Source organism: Pongo pygmaeus, chromosome 2 (genome assembly GCF_028885625.2).
Source record: "Pongo pygmaeus isolate AG05252 chromosome 2, NHGRI_mPonPyg2-v2.0_pri, whole genome shotgun sequence".
NCBI lineage: Eukaryota > Metazoa > Chordata > Mammalia > Primates > Hominidae > Pongo > Pongo pygmaeus.
Window position 1 is genome coordinate 79,100,370 of NC_085930.1, and position 22,012 is coordinate 79,122,381.

The 22,012-nt window shown below is 38.5% G+C and overlaps 1 protein-coding gene across 4 annotated transcripts in view; it reads left to right on the forward strand.

Moving 5' to 3' along the window:
* Positions 1 to 22,012, forward strand: part of CNTN3 (contactin 3) — a 353,916-nt gene that overhangs the window by 322,449 nt on the left and 9,455 nt on the right. For all 4 annotated transcript variants that reach the window (XM_054483033.2, XM_063661832.1, XM_063661833.1 and 1 more), the window contains one exon: positions 8,583 to 8,769. In XM_054483033.2, the coding sequence (XP_054339008.1) occupies positions 8,583 to 8,769 (187 nt within the window). The remainder of the gene's footprint in view (positions 1 to 8,582; positions 8,770 to 22,012) is intronic.

Sequence of the window (22,012 nt, forward strand, 5' to 3'; positions counted from 1 at the left end):
TTTGCATCACAGGGCCACGTACCCCTCCACTTGCCAACACACTTTCAAATGAGGGCTCCAGGGTGGTCTCTTGATCAAATGTAAATGCTCTGTGGACTGTGAAGCCTAGCAAGTCAGATTCTTGTTTGAGATATTTAAATAAGAAATTATAGAGACTATAGTTAGTGAGTGTAATGCAGTAGTGTGTCAAATTTAGGGCTCAGTTCAGACTTCTCAAACTAAGGCCATGGACAGGCAGGACAAAGCTAATCTGCAGAGATGAGATACACTGTCATGAATCCCTAAAGAATGGAGGAGACAAGGGCCCATGGAACCTGCAAGAGGGCAGAATAAGCCAGGTGTGGTGGCTTGCACCTGTAATCCCAATACTTTGGGAGGCAAATGCAGGAGGATTGCTTGAGCCCAGGATTTCACGACCAGCCTGGGCAACTTAGTGAGACCCCATCTCAACAAAATATACAAAAATTAGCCAGGCATGGTGACACATGCCTGTAGTCCTAGTTACTTGGGAGGCTGAGATAGGAGAATTGCTTGAGCCCAGGAGGTCGAGGCTTCAGTGAGCCATCATCCTGCCATTGCACTGTAGCCTGGATGACAGACTGAGATTCTATCTCAAAAAAAGTGGGGGCAGCCAGAATAAAGTAGCTCTTTGACAGTCATTCAGTTCTCAAATGACTTGGCTTTATTCTTTTTAATAATGTAATCTTGCCCTTCTTTTTAATAGATTCTCTTTATATTTGAACTGCCTTGAGAGAGTTTCTGTTCCTTGCAACCAAACAAGCATCGACTTGAATTAATATGAACAAATTAAGAAAAGAAAGGATAGGGAATAGAGCAATGATGCTCAAAGTGTGGACTGTGAACCCCCTACAGCAGAATTACCTGAAGGTGTTGTTAAAATTGAGCTCCCACAGCTCTCCCAGGACCCACTCAATCCAAACATTTAGGACTAGGTCTTGTTAGTGTATATTTTTAGTAACTATCTGTAAGGAAACGTCTTCCTGCACAGTTAAACATAATAAACACTGGTCTTGACAGAGAAGCCTGATCAGAGACAGAATAGTCTGGACTTAAGGAAGAGAAAGAGAGTATGAAGAAGTAAAACACCACATAAATAAGGAGAACAACTTAATCCGCATCTTTTAAAGGAAGCCAGGAACAGCTGGATGGAAGATTCTTTTAATTCCATGATAATGGATGTAAGCAATGAAAGATGATGGGGAGCCAACAGTAGCTCCCTTGTGGTTAAAGAACTGGCAGTGGCATTGGCAATGGAGGTAAAGGTATATGGGCTGGAAGGAGCACAGCTGTAAGGGATTGTGGCTCTGAGGCCAGTCCCATAGCAAATCCCAATTCTACCACTTGCCAGCTGTGTTGGGAAAATTACATAAACTCTGTGATCCTCATTTTCCTCACCTGTAGAATGGGGACAATAATAGGCCTAACCTCATTAGGATATTGGGAGGATTGGATAAGATTAGGTATGTAATGAGATTCTCATAATTTCTGGCTCTGTATTTATTTATTTATTTATTTATTTATCTATCTATTTATTTTTCAGATGGAGTTTCGCTCTTGTTACCCAGGCTGGAGTGCAGTGGCATGATCTTGGCTCACCACAACCTCCCCCTCCCAGGTTCAAGCGATTCTCCTGCCTCAGCCTCTCTAGTAGCTGGGATTACAGGCACGTGCCACCACGCCCAGCTAATTTTTGTATTTTTTAGTAGAGATGGGGTTTCTCCATGTTGGTCAGGCTAGTCTCTGACTCTCGACCTCAGGTGATCTGCCTGCCTTTGCCTCCCAAAGTGCTGGGATTACAGGCGTGAGCCACTGCACCTGGCCAGTTTCTGGCTGATCATCATAAACAGTAGGTGTGAGACATCCCTCAGAAGAATTTTTGAGATATTAATGTATCTATTTCTCCCCAGTAAATATTCTGTAGCAAATAATTGATGGTAAGCTCCCTTAACTCAAGGGATTATGCCAAAAGCTATCAAAAGGAGTTGCCTGCAAGGCACTTCCCTTCCTAGCTTTGTTTCAAAAGTTCAGGCCATTAGGCAGATTGTTCCATGTTTCTTGGAGGGTCAGAGGAGAGAAATTGCAACTAAGGAAAACATAGAAGAGAAATTTCCAATGACATTGGCAGAAATAAATGTCTGAAGTTTACAAAGCCTCCTGGGGCCTACATCTTTCTAAGGCAGTGCCCAGGTTGACGGCAAGATTGAACAACTGTGTTTCCCACACTCAGCAGTGATTTCTCACTCACCAAACATGGCCCCCAGCTGCTAGAATTAAACGGCTCAAATCAAACACAAAAATAACTGATCTTGGGGGCTTTGGGAAGGGAGCCACAGGAATGACTGTGGCTGAATCTCCCATTAGCTGAGCAGCATATGGAATTCAATGTTTGATCAAATTTATTTGAAGAAAATAAATGAACACTGCCGGGCATGGTGGCTCACACCTGTAATCCCAGCACTTTGGGAGGCCGAGGCAAGCAGATCACGAGGTCGGGAGATCGAGACCATCCTGGCTAACACAGTGAAACCCCGTCTCTACAAAAATACAACAAATTTTTAGTAGAGAGGAACACTTTTACACTGTTGGTGGGAGTGTAAACTAGTTCAACCATTGTGGAAGACAGTGTGGTGATTCCTCAAGGATCTGGAACTAGAAATACCATCTGACCCAGCAATCCCATTACTGGGTATATACCCAAAGGATTATAAATCATGCTGCTATAAAGACACATGCACACGTATGTTTATTGTGGCACTATTCACAATAGCAAAGACTTGGAACCAACCCAAATGTCCATCAATGATAGACTGGATTAAGAAAATGTGGCACATATACACCATGGAATACTATGCAGCCATTAAAAAGGATGAGTTCATGTCCTTTGTAGGGACATGGATGAAGCTGGAAACCATCATTCTCAGCAACATATCACAAGGACAGAAAACCAAACACCGCATGTTCTCACTCGTAGGTGGGAGTTGAACAATGAGAACACTTGAACACAGGGTGGGGAACATCACACACTGGGACCTGTCGTGAGGTGGCAGAAGGGGGAACGGATAGCATTAGGAGATATACCTAATGTAAATGACAAGTTAATGGGTGCAGCACACCAACATGGCACATGTATACATATGTAACAAACCTGCACATTGTGCACATGTACCCTCGAACTTAAAGTATAAAAAAAATTTTTTTAATTAAAAATAAATAAAAATACAAAAAATTAGGCGGGTGTGGTGGCAGGTGCCTGTAGTCCCAGCTACTCAGGAGGCTGAGGCAGGAGAATGGCATGAACCAGGGAGGCAGAGCTTGGCAGTGAGCTGAGATCGCACCACTGCACTCCAGCCTGGGCGGCAGAGCGAGACTCCATCTCCAAAAAAAAAGAAAAAAAAGAAAATAAATGAACACATATTGCAGTCCTCAGTTGAGAGACTGACATGCACACTCACGATTAACAGTGTTGTGCTTTACAGAAATTATGACAGGATCATAATTCTTGACCTAGTCATAACTTGTAAAATAGTTAAGAAAAATAAATGGAAGAATACACATGAAAGGCTTGTGGGATTCCAAACCCAACAGAGTGCTAGTAGTCACTGGTGGTTGTTGAACAGCTTAGGGGCAGGTAGATGTTGATTTTTTAATATAGTCCTGCACTACATAATGATATTTCAGTTTAGGACAGACGACATATACAACCGTGGTCCCCTAAGATTATAATACCACAATTTTACTTTACCTTTTCTATGTTTATGTATGTTTGAATATACAAAAATGTACGATTGTGTTACACTTGCCTACAGTATTCAGTACAGTAACATGCTGTACAGGTTTATAGCCTAGGAGCACTACGCTACACCATCTAATATATGTGTGTAGTAGGTTATACCATGCAGGTTTGCATAATTGCACTCTACGATGTTCCCACAATGCAACAACCATCTAATGATACATTTCTCAGAATGTATCCCTGTCATTGTAACACATAACTGTATATAAATTTAGGTCAATAAGAAGTCATCCAGATAAGGATATTTTATAAGAAAGGAGGATTACACCATTATTGGTCACACCAAGAAAGAGTTTCACTGAAAGACAGAAAATTTAAAAATCCTCATAGAACTGTCACAGTGTCTAGTCAAGTCCACACCATTTTAGAATTAGACAAACCTGTGTTCAGATCTGCTAATTTGAATACAAACTCTACAAGGAGAAGGTAACTCAGCCTTTTTCTTCATTGATCTATCCCAAGTGCCTGGAGTAGTATCTGACATACAGGATGCATGCAAAAAATATATGTTGATTGAATAACTGCAGTTTGGGCTCTGCTACCCTGTTGCTGTATGGCCTTCAGCAAGTTGTTCGAGCTCTCCAAGGCTCAGTTAAAATAGAGATAATAATAACTCACAGCATTGTTTGCAAATGAAATGAGATAAAGCAGCTATTGTCAAAATGGCCGAAAGAGACTTAGGGCTTTCACTTTCCTCTGTTTTGAATATTGGGCTTTGGGATGAGATTGTACTGAAGAAAAAAAAAAGCAAACCAGTGAAGTAATATATAGCAATGTAGCACAATCCCAGTGTGGGACCCAGTGGCCACCATTTCTAATGCGTGCTGATATTGCCATCAAAGTGGGGCACAGAAAGATGAGAAGAGCTATGGGAAAATGGGACTTTCTTGAAATTAATTACAGGTTGAAATGCATTGCCGCTTGCCTGTTTGTGTAAAGAGTAGCAAATAGAATGTCCAAATGTAGCATGAATACAGTATTGAAAGGAAACAACGATTAAACATTTCTTCCCCAAATGCTTGGTAAGTATAAAGAAAAAGGAAACAAGCTGAAAGAAGTACTAATTGGGAAAATCTTGCAAAATAATTTATGTAATTACACCAAGATAAAAATATGTCTTTTCTTAGTTTCAGTAACGATTTAAAAATTAACCTTGGTGGGGGGAGAAGGACTTGGCAGAGTATTTAATTATCAGTCGTGTGGCTAACTTTCTGGGTTGCAGTTTCCCCAGTTTGGCTTTAAAATTGTTAATAGCTCCTTCCTTTCTCTCATCTCAGTGAGGGTTGATCATGTGCCATGTGGCATGCTGAGCACACATCATCATTAGCATCTAGACTAATTTTCTTTCTGATTTGACCAGGCAGTAGTTGAGAAGCTCATTTCCCTGGGCTCCAATTTATTTCATCAGCTAAGCCGTTACACTCAGGCTCAGATCTTTTCTGGTGCCCTTTTGGGTAGGAACAAGAGATACAAACGTGACGAAGAGAGGCTGAAGCCTTTAAGTTCATGGATCCTGGGTGCCTGAGGAATGAAAGCTCCCACGGTCTAGTGCAGTATCTACAGTCCATTTCTTTAAAGTCCTTCTCTGTTTTGAAAGAACCAAATTTGGGAGAATGACCTTGATAAATGATTAAAACAAGTCTACACTTGTGAAATGATACAGATTAGCATATTTTGGAGGAATCAATCTTTTTTTTAAGTTTGGCAGAAGAATGTAATTAATGTGCCATAATAGAATGCCAAACTTAAACTTCATTGATGCCTTCTTCCAGCCTCCTATTCCAAACAGCTGTACAGAATGTGTTCCTAATATTTCAATTAGAATGAAAAAAGATGTAGGCCAGGCGTGGTGGCTCACACCTGTAATCCCAGCACTTTGGGAGGCCAAGGAGGGTGGATCACCTTAGGTCAGGAGTTCGAGTCCAGGATGGCCAACATGGTGAGACCCTGTCTCTACTAAAAATACAAAAATTATCCAGGCATGGTGGCAGGCACCTATAATCCCTGCTACTCAGAAGGTTGAGGCAGGAGAATTGCTTGAACCCAGGAGGTGGAGATTGCAGTGAGCCAAGATCGTGCCACTGCACTCCAGCCTGGGCAACACAGTGAGACTCTGTCTCAAAAAAAAAGAAAAGAAAAGAAAAAAGATGTCAAATATGTGAATACTTTTTTAAGACTCTGAAAATCTCACTGGAAAAAAAAGACATATACGTTAGGTCTAATTCCCTGCAATGGGGCAAAGAATTCACTCTAGCACAAGTTGAATGCACATGGGAAAATAGGATACAGACAATTGAGGCATACTGAAATAAATATGACAGGCAAAAATGCATTCAAGTGAGTATAATGCAGACTTTTGAAGAGGGTCAAAGGGTTGGTTTTACTGGAGAGAGCCATAGCAGTAGCTTTTTGTGAGTGAGGGTTGCCTAAATGGTGCTGTATTCTTTATTAGGCAAAGATATTCCATACCAAATGGTGGCTCAGCGTTGGGGAATGCAGGATAATAAATATCCCAGCCTCTCTTTCCTTCCACCCTCCCATCACCAGCATCCTATTACCTACACCCAGCAAGAAGCCACAGGGCAAAGGAGCCAGACTGACAATATAGTTCATACCAGTCAGCTCTCCTAGGGACTGAGAGCAGAGTGAAGAAGAGTGGAAGACAGATCTGGAGTTGTCTTCCTAAAAGACCTTTAATGCATTTTTACCTGCTTTCTATTTATTTAAATGTGTCTGGTCTAACTGCTAAGTTAAAATATTTGTCTTTGAAAATCTGTAAGTATGAACGTAATTATTTTTGTCTATTAAAAGAGTATTTCTGATATAATACCTATTCTTTAATGGCTGAACAATGCCATTTTAGTAGATTATTTTTATAAGCTGCATTTCATTTTTAAATTTAAATTAAGTGAAATCTCTGATGCAGTGGTATTAAGGACTCTTCACAATAGGAACATTCTTTTTTGGAAAAATCAAATTACTGGAACTAATAGGGATATTTTTAATTCTGATATTTCTCAACTGAGTTTCTGTTTACTTACCCAAATAAAAATATATTGGTTTGTGAAGTAGTTTTATGATTCTGAAGGAAAAAAAATTGTATTGCCTCATCAAGAAATTGGAGTTTTGATGTCTTATGGATGAATACAGTATTGAGACTTGAATACGTAGCCTGGTGAATCTCTGCCATAGGAAGGAGGGAGGCCTTTTTAAACAATGTTCAGGTCATTCAACAATTCAACAGCAGTTAATGGTTAGTATGTACAGGCTTTGCTGTGAACAGTTAAAGATATGGTGATAACCAAGACAGACAAGCCCCTGCCTCAGGTGTGTGAATCCACCTTAACATCCTTTCCCTCCTGCTGTCTGCTGGGTGAGGAAATGCAGTTAATTCCTGTCCCAGGTGCACATCCTCACTGGCAAACCAAGGCATAGTCACCCACAACTGCTCAAGAAGATAGCCTGTATCTCTCAGGTGTCTAGCAATGAAAAATGATTGAGAACCACAATTCAGTCTTAACAACCCTCTCCCCTGGAGTGGATTTGCCTTTTATTTTTCCTGCTCTAAACTCAGAGTGAATTTGCAATAGGAAAATTGCTGCATTTCTTCAGTTCTGCAAAATTATCAGCCTTTTTCCTTTTGAATATTGGTTTTTCCTCAGTCTCTCCTTCTGGAACTCCAGTTAGTACTTTTCATTCTACCCTCAGTGTCCCTTAACTTTGCTTTTGTAGTGTTTATTTCTCTATACGGGCTCTGTTCTGGGTTAATTAATTCCCTTTTCCACCATAAGTCTTCAGCTTAATTCTATCACTGATTTTATTTTTTTAATAATTGTAATTTTTTAGGTCTAAGAGCCCGGCATGTTATTTTTCAAATCTGATATTTTTTTAAATCTTCTGTCATTGCATAGTAGATTCAGTTTCTTCGTTAGTAAATCTAGACATTTTAAACAGAGTTATTTTAAAATTTGTTTCAGATCAGCGTATTCCAGCTCGTCTTCCACTGGTTGGGTCTGCTGACATTTTCTTGCTAGCAGGGTTCCTCATATGCTTTGTAATATTTGTCTCTCTGCTTATCTTTTGTAGATGCTACCTTCATGTTCTGTCAACCTTACATTCACTCTTTTCTGAGCAATTACATTTCCAAATTTTGTTCCTTCAGCCTAGACACTTTTTCTTCTCCATCCCTGTACTGTAGTTGTGCCTATCAAATCCAAATTAGCATAGAGATAGTCTGTTCTTTCAGTTGTAGTACTTTGACTATTTAAATCCAAAACACAACTAAGAAGGAAAATGAGGTTATCTTTTGTATTTCTTTCTTGACTTTTCCACATTTTAAAAAAATGATCTGGCCTTATGTAAACACTTTTGAGCAAAATTTTATAGAACACAGTAATACTTATAGAAAATTGGCAATATTAATGATAACACTTTGTTCCTATTTTTAATTATATATATATATATATAGCTCCCCTTCATTCTCCCACTTATAATCTCATAGTCTGGCTTGCTCAGCACTTGTTCTGTTTGAATTTATCTGGTTCATATATTTATTTGTTCATTATTTTTCTCCTCCTAGAGTCCCTTTTCTCTATCTTCACTGCTGTGACACACAGCCTAATGCAGCACCTAGCACATAGTAGGTCTTCAGTAAATATTTGTTGAACAAATCAGGAAATAAATCCGTGCCCATTTTAATGAAAATCACTTAATGGAAAGGGCAGAATTTTTTTAAGCCTTCACATGTTTGGTGTCTTCCGCCCACCAGGTGCGGTACTGGAATGGTGGTGGAAAGGAGGAATCATCCAGTAAAGTGAAAGTGGCAGGAAATGAGACATCAGCCAGACTACGGGGCCTGAAGAGCAACCTGGCCTATTACACGGCTGTCCGGGCTTACAACAGCGCCGGCGCTGGGCCGTTTAGCGCCACAGTTAATGTAACCACCAAGAAAACGCGTAAGTATATTCTGATTTCTTTGAATGGTACGGAAAGTAGTTTGCATTAAAAATGATAGCCTTCTCTATTATTTGAAATGGACAACCCAAGTCATTAATCTCACTAGATTATATAAACCTAACTCCAAAACCTAACTCCAAAACTCAGAGCCACACATACCCTTGTCTTCATGATATCCCTGAATCTTTAGGTAGAGTGTGAAAATGAATGTGCACCTTCTGAAAAAATCTTAGTGTGGGGTGTTAGGTTAAATCTATCCCCTTTTCTTTTAAAATATGATAAGCTTAGTTGGGTTTACTTTCATGTATTTTTAGTTTCCCAAAGCTTGAGGATTTCTGATAAGCATGAATAAGTTAAAATTAATGCCGAAGAATCAGGAGTGATTTTTCCTTCTTTATCTTTCTTTTCTACATCATTCAAAAAATGGCAATGTACATTAAATGGTTATCAGCAAAAGATGATGGTCCTGTGAATGTGTTGATACTTTAAAAAATCTAACCAGAGTTGTCAGTGTTGCTTTCAAAGCTGAGTTTGTGTTAGCTGTGTATTCACAGGTAAATTTGCCAGCTGCAATCATGAGTTACAATTATATTAGTCTACAAGAAAGTCAGTGATTTACAATTTGGGAATGTTCCACACATATTTCAGTTAATCTAATAGCATACTATACATTTAATCATTGTGTTTTATTGTTTTATTGGTACTTACTCACAATGCAAATGTTTAAGTTACTATTGTCATTGCCCTCATCATAGCTAATAGTGATTGAAAACATTCTGTATCCCAAGTAATTTATGCTGATTCCCACATTTAATCCTCATAACTACTCCCAAGAGGTAGGTGCCATTATTATCTCTATTTTAAAGGTGATAGAAGTATGGCTTGAAGGGATTAGGTAACTTACGCGCAGTGATACCATACTTTTACTTGCAGAAAATTGTTTTCTTAATTTACTTTTCAAATTTCTTAATTGAATAAAAATGTTTGCTTAACTAACTTTATGTAAGAATGAGACAATTTGTGTGCTTGGTTGCTAATTTCATTGATGTATTTCTGTTTCCATATCATTTTGAATTTTTTTGAAAACATACTTTTTTGTCTAAAATTGCAAAGAACTTCAATAATATAAAATTGAATATGATTGGCTAGCATTTTTTATGGTTAACTTAAAGTAATGTAAGACTTAATTCTACTACTTTAGATGTTAATTAGCACGTGTAAATTTGATTAGAGAAGTTTGTGTGTTTATCTTTGTATTCGCTATAGAAAAAAGAGGGTGGCTAACAATTGGCTAGTACAATGAGCATTGTAGAGCACAAATTTAGCAACAAACCATTTGAATTTCTATAGCAAGACCCATTTGTAAGCAACGACTAATGTAACAATTTAACATGATCCTTGTCTAATTATTATAGGAAGTCTAATCTACCTGTTTTTCATACCACTTGGTTGCTGTTAGACCAAAGAGCACATGGGTTTGGAAATACAGAAACAAAAAAATTCCGTATTTATAACTCTTTACTAAATATGTTTGGTTTTCTCAACAATTCTTACTGAATTAATATGATCTAAATATACATCATTATTTATATATTCCAAACACAGCATCAATCAAAGATTCTGATTGCAAAAATATATGCAAACAAGTTTGTCTGGCTCTTTTCTCTGACTTAATAATTGATGTGATTACTTGCTAGGAAATTATGATTGTAAAAGACAGTGTAACATCATGGTGGAATCAGTGAAGAACTTAGTGGATTAGTAAGACAGGAGGAAGAGACTGATTAGAAATCAATAGAAATGTCATGATAATGTACAATGAATGAATGAAAATTTTAAAAAGAAGCAAAATCCCTTTATAATTTAGGGATAGCATATAAATGCCCAATCCAAGGTAGAAATTTGCACAAAACAGTGATGCTGATAATTATGGTTGACACTTACTGAGCAATTTCTGGTCATGGTTCTAAGTAATTTTCATGTATTGATTCTTAATTCCCACAGCAATATCATGACTTGAAGGTATTAATATGCTTACTTTAGAGAGGAGGAAGCTGAGGCATATGGAGGTTATATAATGGTACTGAGATTGCAGAGTAAGTAACAGGATGGGCATCCAAATCCATAGTCTTAACCACTATGGTATCCTCTCTTTCAGCCATATTATTAGAATTTCATCACTCATTTAATACCTTTATTTATTGTGATTTTGCTCTGTGCTTAGGAACTGGGTAAGATGATCACAGGTGGTCATGGCTTCTCTGCTCATGGAGCTTTAGTTTGCTAGGAAATCCAGCAACTGAATGAAATCTCTCAAAAACAATGTTCTGCTATTATTCAACTGGAGTTCATCTAGAGTCTTTAGGTTGATCTGTAGATGTTATTAAGGACAATTTCCTACATTGGGTGAGAAATTCATACAGATCATTAAAATCCCCAGTCATCCTAAAATGGCATATAAAGAACATATGTTAATTTTTAAATTTTATGTTAATAATTTTTAATATGTACCAAAATTTCAAGTAAAACAGAATCTCTTAGAGCCATTAATAGTATTGTCACTGGTAGCTCTAAATAGTCTTCCTAAGCTTTGACATGGTTTAACTGCAAATCCTATTTAAAATTTTGGTAAGGCTCTTGTGATTATCACTATGAAGAGAATTACTCGTCTGCCTTGGCATAAAGAGCAAAAATAACATTTTTGATTACCTGCTTGCTATCGCTCTTCTCCTATGGATTCTAAACTTCACAGGGAAAGAGTCCTTCTGTGTCTTATTTACCCAGCCACCGTGCCCAGCACAAACCCAGCACATAGGAGCAGCATATTAAATGTTGAATGGATGAATGAAACTTAGAGAAGCAAGCCAAACCTCAACTACTATTATTAATCAAATGTACTTCCTCTTGACTGCACATTGCAAATTCAAAACATGCTACAGTTCTTTACCATCTCACTTAAAATGTGCAAGTTTCATGTACTCATCATTATGGAGTTTTGTATGCAAGGCTTTAAATCAGTACAGATTTTAGATGATGTTTCTGATTAATGTAAAATAACACAAGGATTCTCAAGTACTGTAGCTTCCATTAAACACTTAATTTTTGATATCCAAATACTTGTGTTTTTTAAAAGCATTTTTAAGTTAAACACTAATTAGCCTCTTTAAGTAATCTAAGATGGTTTTCTGTCACTTGCCACCGAAAGAGAGCAAACTCTTAACAGCATCTTTCATCTCAAGGGACTGATGAATAAAATTTGCAGATGGCTTAAAAATGATAAATTGCATTAGTTTCTGAAAAGAAACATTGAGAGTTTTATGTTGAGTTTGCAAGAGATAATCTGTAGGATAAATATTCTGCTTTGTATAATCAAAAAGTCAAGTGGTGATTCTGACATTCAGTATGAATGGATCCAGACACTCAAACAACATTCACCAGAATCATGTAATAAGATCTCAAATTTAATAAAACTGAATTATTGGTTCTCCTTCCAACCCATTTAAATCCTCTCTCTTCTGTGATAGTCCCCATTTCCATAAATTCCACTCCAGTGTTTCAGTTTCTCAAGCCAAAAATCTCAGAGTCACCTTCGAGTCATTTTCTCTCATACCCTACACTAGATCCAGAATCTTACTTCTAGATTTATCAAGAATTTGCCACTTCTGGCCAGGCACGAGGACTCACGCCTATAATCCCAACACTTTGGGAAGCCAAGATGGGATGATTGCTTGAGCCCAGGAGTTCGAGACCAGCCTGGGCAACATAGTGACACTGTCTCACTATGCTGAGACAGAGAAAAATATAAGAGAATTAACCAGGTGTGGTGGTGTGTGCCTGTACTCCCAGCTACTCAGGAGGCTGAGGTGGGAGGATTGCTTGAGCCTAGGAGATCGATCAGAGCTGCAGTGAACCATAATTGTGCCACTGCACTTCAGTGTGGGCAACAGAGTAAAACCCTGTCTCAAAAAATAATAATAAAAATAAAAAAATAAAATATAACACATCTTACACTGCTGCCACACCAAGGCAAGCTGCTTCCAACTCTCTCCTGTAGATCAGGGCAATGGCCTCTCACTGTTCATCCTGTTTCTGCCTTTGCCTTGACATCCTGACAATGTCACTTCCCTGTTCAGAACCTTTTTGTCACTTCCCATCCCACTCCAGGTAAATGCTAAATCCTTAAAATGCCCAATGAGGCCTTATACAGTCCACTCCCCAATCTCTGCTCTGACTTATTTCCTATTCTTTTCCACCTTGCTCATTCCACCTTACTTCAGGATCTCTGCATGTACTGCTTCCTATATCTCGAAAGCTCTTGCTCCAGATACCCACATAATACACTCCCCCATCTCTTCCACGTCGTCACTCAGATATCACCTGGGTGCCACCTGACTGCAGCTCCACCTTTCCTGATGCCCTCATCTCCTTCCCTGCTTTATCCTTGTGCATAGCCTCGGAGCCACCACACATACTGTATCTTATGGCTACTCACTTCATCATTGTGTCCCCAGGACATCGTTGTGTCCTGCCTTAGCCGAAGTGTCAGCCCCTTCAGGGCAGAGCTATGGCCTGGTTTGATCATTGCTCTGTTCCCAGAGCTCTACTCCAGTGTTTAAGTAATCATAGTGCCCAATAAGTATTTGTTGAACAATGACTTTCTCCATCACTCTGTCTGCTCCTTGGCAGCATCACTCTAACCAAGTTCTCTCTTCGTGGTAGAAAGATTGCCACCAGCACCTCAAGAGGACTGTTGTCTCTCGGCCAATCACACTGGGAAAGGTGGGCAGCTTCTTTCTGATTATTCTACCCAGAGCTAAGTAGGCTTCTCATTGATTCATCTTGGGCGAACAACCAACTGTTGTTTCCAGTTGTGAGAAAAACTGGACCAGCCTGGCCTGAAACACACACCCAGACTCCCCTGGAACAAGGGGATTCTATATTTTTATGCCTTTGCTAATTATTATATGTGTGAGTATACTTGGGGAAAAATTAGAAGGTCAAGTGATACAATCACTTTTGCATTTGAGTCTTTGCTTTTCCAAATGAAATGCTCATCCATGTAGGTGGAGCCAAAATCAGTTACCTGAATATAAGGAAATCAAGTAGGTATGCCTTTTTTTTTAATTCAACTTTTTTTATTTGTTTTTTAATTTTTGTGGGTACATTGTAGGTGTATATATTTATGAAGTACATGAGATCTTTTGATACAGATATGCAATGTGAAATAAGCACATCAGGAAGAATGAAGTATCCATCCCCTCAAACATTTATCCATTGAATTGCAAACAATATAATTACACTCTTTAAGTTATATAAAAATGTAGTTATTATTGACAATAGACGCCCTGTTATGCTATCAAATAGTAGGTCTTAGTCATTCTAATTTTTGTCCCCATTAATCTCCACGTATCCCCCTCACCCCAAAGCCCTCACTACCCTTCCCAGCCCCTAGTAATCATCCTTCTATTCTCTGTGTCCATGAGTTCAATTGTTGTGACTTTTATTTTATTATTATTTTTCCATAGGTTAGTGGGGTATAGGTGGTTTTTGGTTATATGAGTAAGTTTTTTAGTGGTGATTTGTGAGATTTTGGTGCACCCATCCCCCAAGCGGTATACAATGCACCCAGTTTGTAGTCTTCTGTCACTTGCCCCCCTCCCAACCTTCTCCCCAAGTCTCGATCATCATGATATATATATATGTGATATATATATATGTGATATATATATATGTGATATATATATGTGATATATATATGTGATATATATATATGTGATATATATATGTGATATATATGTGATATATATATGTGATATATATGTGATATATATGTGATATATATATGTGATATATATGTGATATATATATATATATATATCACAGTTTCTTTATCCACTCATTGATTGATGGATATTTGGGTGGATTCCACATTTTTGCAATTGTGGATTGTGCTACTATAAACATGCATGTGCAAGTATCTTTTTCGTATAATGACTTTTTTTCCTCTAGGTAGATACCCAGTAGTGGGATTGCTGGATCAAATAGCGGTGCTACTTTTGTTCATTGAGGAATCTCCACACTGTTTTCCACAGTGGTTGTACTAGTTTGCATTTCCACCAGCAGTGTAGAAGTGTTCCCCGATCACTGCATCCACACCAACGTATACTGTTTTTTGATTTTTTTATTGATGGCCATTCTTACAGGAGTAAGGTGATATTGCATTGTGGTTTTGATTTGCATTCCTTGATCATTAGTGGTGTTGAGCATTTTTTCATGTTTGTTGGCCATTTGTATATTTTCTTTAGAGAATTGTCTGTTCATGTCCTTCACCCACTTTTGTATGGGATTTTTTGTTGGTTTTTTTTTTTTCTGCTGATTTGAGTTCATTGTAGATTCTGGATATTAGTCCTTTGTCAGATGAATAGATTGTGAAGATTTTCTCCTACTCTTTAGGTTGTCTGCTGACTGTTGCTTTTGCCGTACAAAAGCTCTTTAGTTTAATTAAGTTCCAGCTATTTATCCTTGTTTTTATTGCATTTGCTTTTGGGTTCTTGGTCATGAAATTCTTGCCTAAGCTAAGTTTAGAAGCATTTTTCCAATGTTACCTTCTAGAATTTTTGTAGTTTTAGGTATTAGATTTAAGTCCTTAATCCATCTTGAGTTGATTTTTGTATAAGGTGAGAGATGAGGATCCAGTTTCATTCTCCTACATGTGGCTAGCCAATTATACCAGCACCATTTGTTGAAAAGGGGGTCCTTTCCCCACTTTATGATTTTGTTTCCTTTGTTGGAGATCAGTTGGCTGTAAGTATTTGGGTTTACTTCCGGGTTGTCTATTCTGCTCCATTGGTCTATGCTCCTATTTTTGTACCAGTACCATGCTGTTTTGGTGACTATGGCCTTATAGTATAGTTTGAAATCAGGTAATGTGATGCCTCTAGATTTGTTCTTTTTGCTTAGTCTTGCTTTGTGGGCTCTTTTTTGATTCTATATGAATTTTATAATTGTTTTTTATAATCCTTTGAAGAATGTGGTGGTATTTTGATGGGATTTGCATTGAATTTGTAGATTGTTTTTGGTAGTATGATCTTTTTCACAATATTAATTCTACCCACCTGTGAGCATGGAATGTGTTTCCATTTGTTTGCGCCATCTATGATTTCTTGCAGCAGTGTTTTGTAGTTTTCCTTGTAGAGGTCTTTCATCTCCTGGTTAGGTATATTCATAAGTGGTTTTTTTTTTTGGCAGCTATTGTAAAAGGGGTTGAGTTTTTGAATTGATTCTCTGCTTGGTCATTGTTCATGTGTAGAAGAGCTACTGATTTGTGTACCTTAATCTTGTATCTGGAAACTGCTGAATTATTTTATCAGTTCTAGGAGTTTTCTGGATGATTCTTTAGGGTTTTTGAGATAAACCATCATATCATCAGCAAACAGTGACAGTTTGACTTCCTCTTTACTGATTTGGATGCCCTTTATTTCTTTTTCTTGTCTGATTGCTCTGGCTAGGACTTCCAGTACTAAGTTGAAGAGGAGTGATGAGAGTAGGCATCCTTGTCTTTTTCCACTTCTCAGAGGGAATACTTTCAGCTTTCTCCTATTCAATATAATTTGGCTGTGGGTTTGTCATAGATGGCTTTTATTACATTGAGGTATGTCCCTTGTATGCTGATTTTGCTGAGGGTTTTAATCATAAAGGGATGCTGGATTTTGTTGAATGCTTTTTCTGTATCTATTGAGATGATCACGTGATTTTTGTTTTTAATTCTGTTTATGTGGTGTATCACATTTATTGACTTGTGTATTTTAAAACATCCCTGCATCCCTGCTGTGAAACCTACTTGATCATGGTGGGTTATCTTTTTGTTATGTTGTTGTATTCAGTTAGCTGGTATTTTGTTAAGGATTTTAGCATCTATGTTCATCAGGGATATTGGTCTGTAGTTTTCTTGTTTGGTTATGTCTTTTCCTGGTGTTAGTATTAGGGTGATGCTGGCTTCATAGAATGAATTAGGGAGGGTTCACTCTTTATCTTGCTGAATAGTGTAAACAGGATTGGTTCCAATGAATGTCTGGTAGAATTCTGCTGTCAATCCTTCTGCTCCTGAACTTTTTTAGTCGGTAATTTTTTAATTACCATTTCAGTCTCACTGCTTGTTATTGGTCTGTTCAGGATATCTAATTCTTCCTGATTTAAGCTAGGAGGGTTGTATCTTTCCAGGAATTTACCCATCTCTTCTAGGTTTTCTAGTTTATGTGAGTAAAGGTATTCCTAGTTGCCTTGAATGATCTTTTGTATTTGTGTGGTGTCAGTTGTAATATCTCCCGTATCATTTCTTAGTGAAGTTATTTGGATTTTCTCTCCTCTTTTCTTTGTTAATCTTGCCAATGGTCTATCAATTTTATTTATCTTTTTGAAGACCCATATTTTTGTTTCATTAATCTTTTGTATTTTTCTATTGTTTAAATTTCATTTAGTTCTCCTCTGATTTTGGTTATTTCCTTTTTTCTGCTGAGTTTGGGTTTGGTTTGTTCTTGTTTCTCTACTTCCTTGAGGTGTAACCTTAGCTTGTCAGTTTGTGCTCTTTAAGTCTTTTTTATGTAGGTTTTTAGAGCTATGAACTTTTCTGTTAGCATTGCCTTTGCTGTATCCCAGAGGTTTTGATAGGTTGTGTCAGTATTGTTGTTCAGTTCGAAGAATTTTTTAATTTCCATCTTGATTTCGTTTTTGACCCAATGATCACTCAGGAGCAGGTTACTTTTCATGTATTTGCATGGTTTTAAAGGTTCCTTTTGGAGTTGATTTCCAGTTTTATTGCACTGTGGTCTGAGAGAGTGCTTGATATAATTTCAATTTTTTTAAATTTACTGAAGCTCATTTCATAGCCTTCATTTGGTCTATCTTGGAGAAAGTTCCCTTCACTGTTGAACAGAATGTGTATTCTGTGGTTGTTGGATGGAATGTTCTGTATATATCTGTTAAGTCCATTTGTTCCAAAGTATAGTTTAAAACCATTGTTTCTTTGTTAACTTTATGTCTCGATGACTGTCTAGTGCTGTCATGGAGTATTGAAGTCCCCCACTATTATTGTGTGGCTGTCTATCTCATTTCTTAGGTCTATTAATAATTGTTTTATAAATTTGGGAGCTCCAGTGTTAGGTGCATATATGTTTAGGATTGTGATATTTTCCTGTTGGACAAGGCCTTTTACCATTATATAGTGTCCCTCTTTATCTTTTGTAACTGTGGTTTCATTAAAGTTTGTTTTGTTTGATGTAAGAGCAGCTACTCTTGCTTGCTTTTTGTGTCCATTTGCATGAAATGCCTTTTTCCAGCCCTTTACTTTAAGTTTTTATGTGAGTCCCTATGTGTTAGGTGAGTCTCTTGAAGGCAGCAGATAGTTGTTTGGTGAATTCTTACCCATTCTGCAGTTCTGTATCTTTTAAGTGGAGCATTTAGCCCATTTAAATTCAATGTTAGTATTGAGGTGTGAGGTACCATTCCATTCGTTGTGCTATTTGTTGCCTGTGTACCTTGGTTTTTGGGTTTTGGTTTTTATGTTTTAAATTGTATTTTTGTTTTATAGGTCCTTTGAGATTTATGCTTTAAAGAGGTTCTGTTTTGATGTGTTTCCAGGATTTGCTTCAAGATTTAGAGCTCCTTTCAGCAGTTCTTGTAGTGGCGATTTGTCTGAAAAAAGACTGTATCTTTCTTTTATATGATGCTTAGTTTCGCTGGATACAAAATTATTGGCTCATAATTGTTTTGTTTGAGGAGGCTGAAGATTGGGCCACAATCCCTTCTAGCTTGTAGGGTTTCTGCTGAGAAATCTGATGTTAATCTGATAGGTTTTCATTTATAGGTTACCTGGTGCTTTTGTCTCACAGCTCTTAAGATTCTTTCCTTCCCCTTAACTTTAGATAACCTGATGACAATGTGCCTAGGCAATGATCTTTTTATGATGAATTTTCCAGGTGTTGTTTCTGGTTCTTGTATTTGGATATCTAGGTCTCTTGCAAAGCTGGGCAAATTTTCCTTGATTATTCCCCCAAATATGTTTTCCAAACTTTTAGATTTCTCTTCTTAGGAATGCCAATTATTCTTAAGTTTGGTTGCTTAACATAATCCCAGATTTCTTGGAGACATTCATATTTTCCTATTCTTTTTTCTTTGTGTTTGTTGGATTGGGTTAAATTGAGGACCTTGTCTTCAAGCTCTGAATTTCTTTCTTCTACTTGTTCAATTCTATTGCTGAGACTTTCCAGAGCATTTTGCATTTCTATACATGTGTCCAGTGTTTCTGGAAGTTTTAATTTTTTGTATTTATGCTATCTATTTCATTGAATATTTCTTCCTTCACTTCTTGTTTCATTTTTTGGATTTCCTTATATTGGGCTTCACTTTTCTCTGGTGCCTCCTTGATTAGCTTAATAACTAACTTCCTGAATTCTTTTTCCAGTAAATCAGGGATTTCTTCTTTGTTTGGATCCATTGCTGGTGAGCTAATGTGATTTTGGGGGGTTGTTAAAGAGCCTTGTTTTGTCATATTACCAGAGTTGTTTTTCTGGTTCCTTCTCATTTGGGTAGGCTCTGTCAGAGGGAAGGTCTAGGGCTGAAGGCTGTTGTTCAGATTCTTTTGTCCCATAGTGTGTTCCCTTGATGTAGTACTCTCCCCCTTTTCCTATGGATGTGGCTTTCTGAGAGCCAAGCTGTAGTGATTGTTTATCTCTCTTCTGGGTCTAGTCACCCAGCATGTCTACCAGGCTCGGGCTTGTACTGGGGGTTGTCTGCATAGAGTCCTATGATGTAAACCATCTATGAGTTTCTCAGCCATGGATACCAGCACCTGTTCCAGTGGAGGTGGTAGGGCTGTGAAATGGACTCTGTAAGGCCCTTAGCTTTGGTGGTTTAATGCTCTATTTTTGGGCTGGTTGGCCTCCTGCTGGGAGGTGGCATGGTGCTTTCCAGAGAGCATCAGCTGTGGTAGTATGGAGAGGAACAGTTGGTGGGCTGGGCCCTAGAACTCCCAAGAATATATGCCTTTTGTGTTCAGCTACCAGGGTGGGTAGGGAAGGACCATGAGGTAGGGGCAGGACTAAGTGTGTCTGACCTCAGGCTCTCCTTGGGCAGGTCTTGCTGTAGCTGCTGTGGGGATGGGGGTGAGGTTCCCAGGTCAATGGAGTTATGTACCTAGGAGGATTATGGCTGCCTCTGCGGAGTCATGCAGGTTGTCAGAGAAGTGAAAGAAAGCCAGCAGTCACAGGCCTCACCCAGCTCCCACGCAATCCAAAGGGCCAGTCTCACTCCCACTGTGCCCCCACTGACGGCAAACAAGTCTGTTTCCGGGCAATGGGCAGGCAGGGCTGAGAAGTTTCCCCAGGCTACCCACCTCCCAGCTGGGAAAGAAAAGGGCTCTGGCTCTAATTCTTCCCCCACCTGTAAAGTCTGCACGCCAGATTCACTCCCTCCCCCAAGTTCTGGCCAGGAAGCTTCTCAACCAGTTCAAATAGTTACAAAGTTCAGCTGGAGATTTCCTTCTCCTTGTGGTGGTTTCCTCGTGCCTCCGGCCACCCTCCCGAAGGATCCCTGTGATGCCAGGCAGAAGTGGCCTGCTTGGGGACCCAGCGAACTCACAGGGCCTTTCCCGCTGCTTCTTCTACCCCTGTATTTCACTCAGCTCCTAAATTGACTCAGCTCTCAGCTCCAGGTAAGGTTGGAATCTTCTCCCATAAACTAGACCTTCGGTTTCCCCGGTTGGGGTATGTGTTTGGGGGTGGAGGACCTCCCTTTCCCACTTCCACAGTTTGAGCAATCACAGTATTTGGGGTGCCTCCTGGGTCTTGCAGGAGCAATCCACTTCCTTCAGAGGGTCTGTGGATCCTCTCGGTTTCCTGTTTTATTCCTGCAGTCGTTCTGGAACTAAAATTCACGATCCAAGCCTCCACACGCTGCTCTGTCCATCCGAGTCTGAGCTGCAGTCTAGTCCTGCCTCCCGTTTGCTAGGATCTGTTCCAAGTAGGTGTGTCTTGGGGAAGTGAAAAGGAAATGTGAATAAGGCAAGCACTGAAAGAATGAGTCTGAATATTTCAGATGGTTTTTATTAAATGACTATTGCTACCTCAAACACAGAATTTGGAAGTTCTAAAATTTTTATATGACTTAATTGTATAATTGTCCAATCTAGGTTTTGGCTCAGGATACACATTATTGCAAAGTTTCCCAAATTTCATATGTGATCCACCTATTTTGCCATTTTTTCCAACCTTTTCTATTAATATATATCTACTATTTTTTTCTTAAAAATTGACCTTCTATTTTTACTTAAATTTAAAAAAATGGAAACTAGCTTTTTATCTGAGCAATGGAGAACCAGTATCATTGCCATAAATAGATGCTAACCAAATAATAAGTTTAATAATAATAAGTACAATGAAAAATAGACCACCCTCCTTTTTAAATACTAGGAACATATTCTTGCCTATTGAAACCTCCAAACCTGCTCCCTCTTTGTGATGTTAGTATAGAGGGGATATTAAAGACCTACTGGCTCCCAAATCTAACTTTCTCTTCAAGCCATGGGAAGATTACAAAGGAATTTTTCTGCAGGTGACTGAATGCTATTTGTTGGCTTTTCTGCGCATCACATCCCCCGGTGCATGTGACCTAATCGTGTTTGTATATGACACACCATAAATCACACATATGATGGAATACAAGCCTATTAATGTACATTCCTCAGATTCAGGAGGGGTTTTTTTTCCCCATCTATGGGCTTCAGCAAAGTTATTCCTGGTTTTGTAAGCTCTGAAGAAACATAACAATATAATATTGAACTTTACCAGTATTCAAACAGGAAGTTTCTGCTAATATAGAATCAGGAAAAATTCTGACTAAATGTGTAAAACTTATGAACTTTATTTTGTAAGAGTTTTGGCACTTTTTTGAAAATCTGCCCCACTTGCTTGTGAATCTTCTAGACCAAGATTGTCCAACCCACAGCCAGAGGGCCACATGTGGCTCAGGACAGCTTTGAATGCAGCCCAACACAAATTCATAAACTTACTTAAAACATTATGAGATTATTTTGTGTGTTTTTTTTAAAGCTCATCAGCTATTGTTAGTGTTAGTGCATTTTATGTGCAGCCCAGACCAATTCTTCTTCTTCCACTGTGGCCCAGGGAAGCCAAAAGATTGGACACCCCTGCTCTAGACAATTGTAAATGTTCTGCTTATAGTTTATAA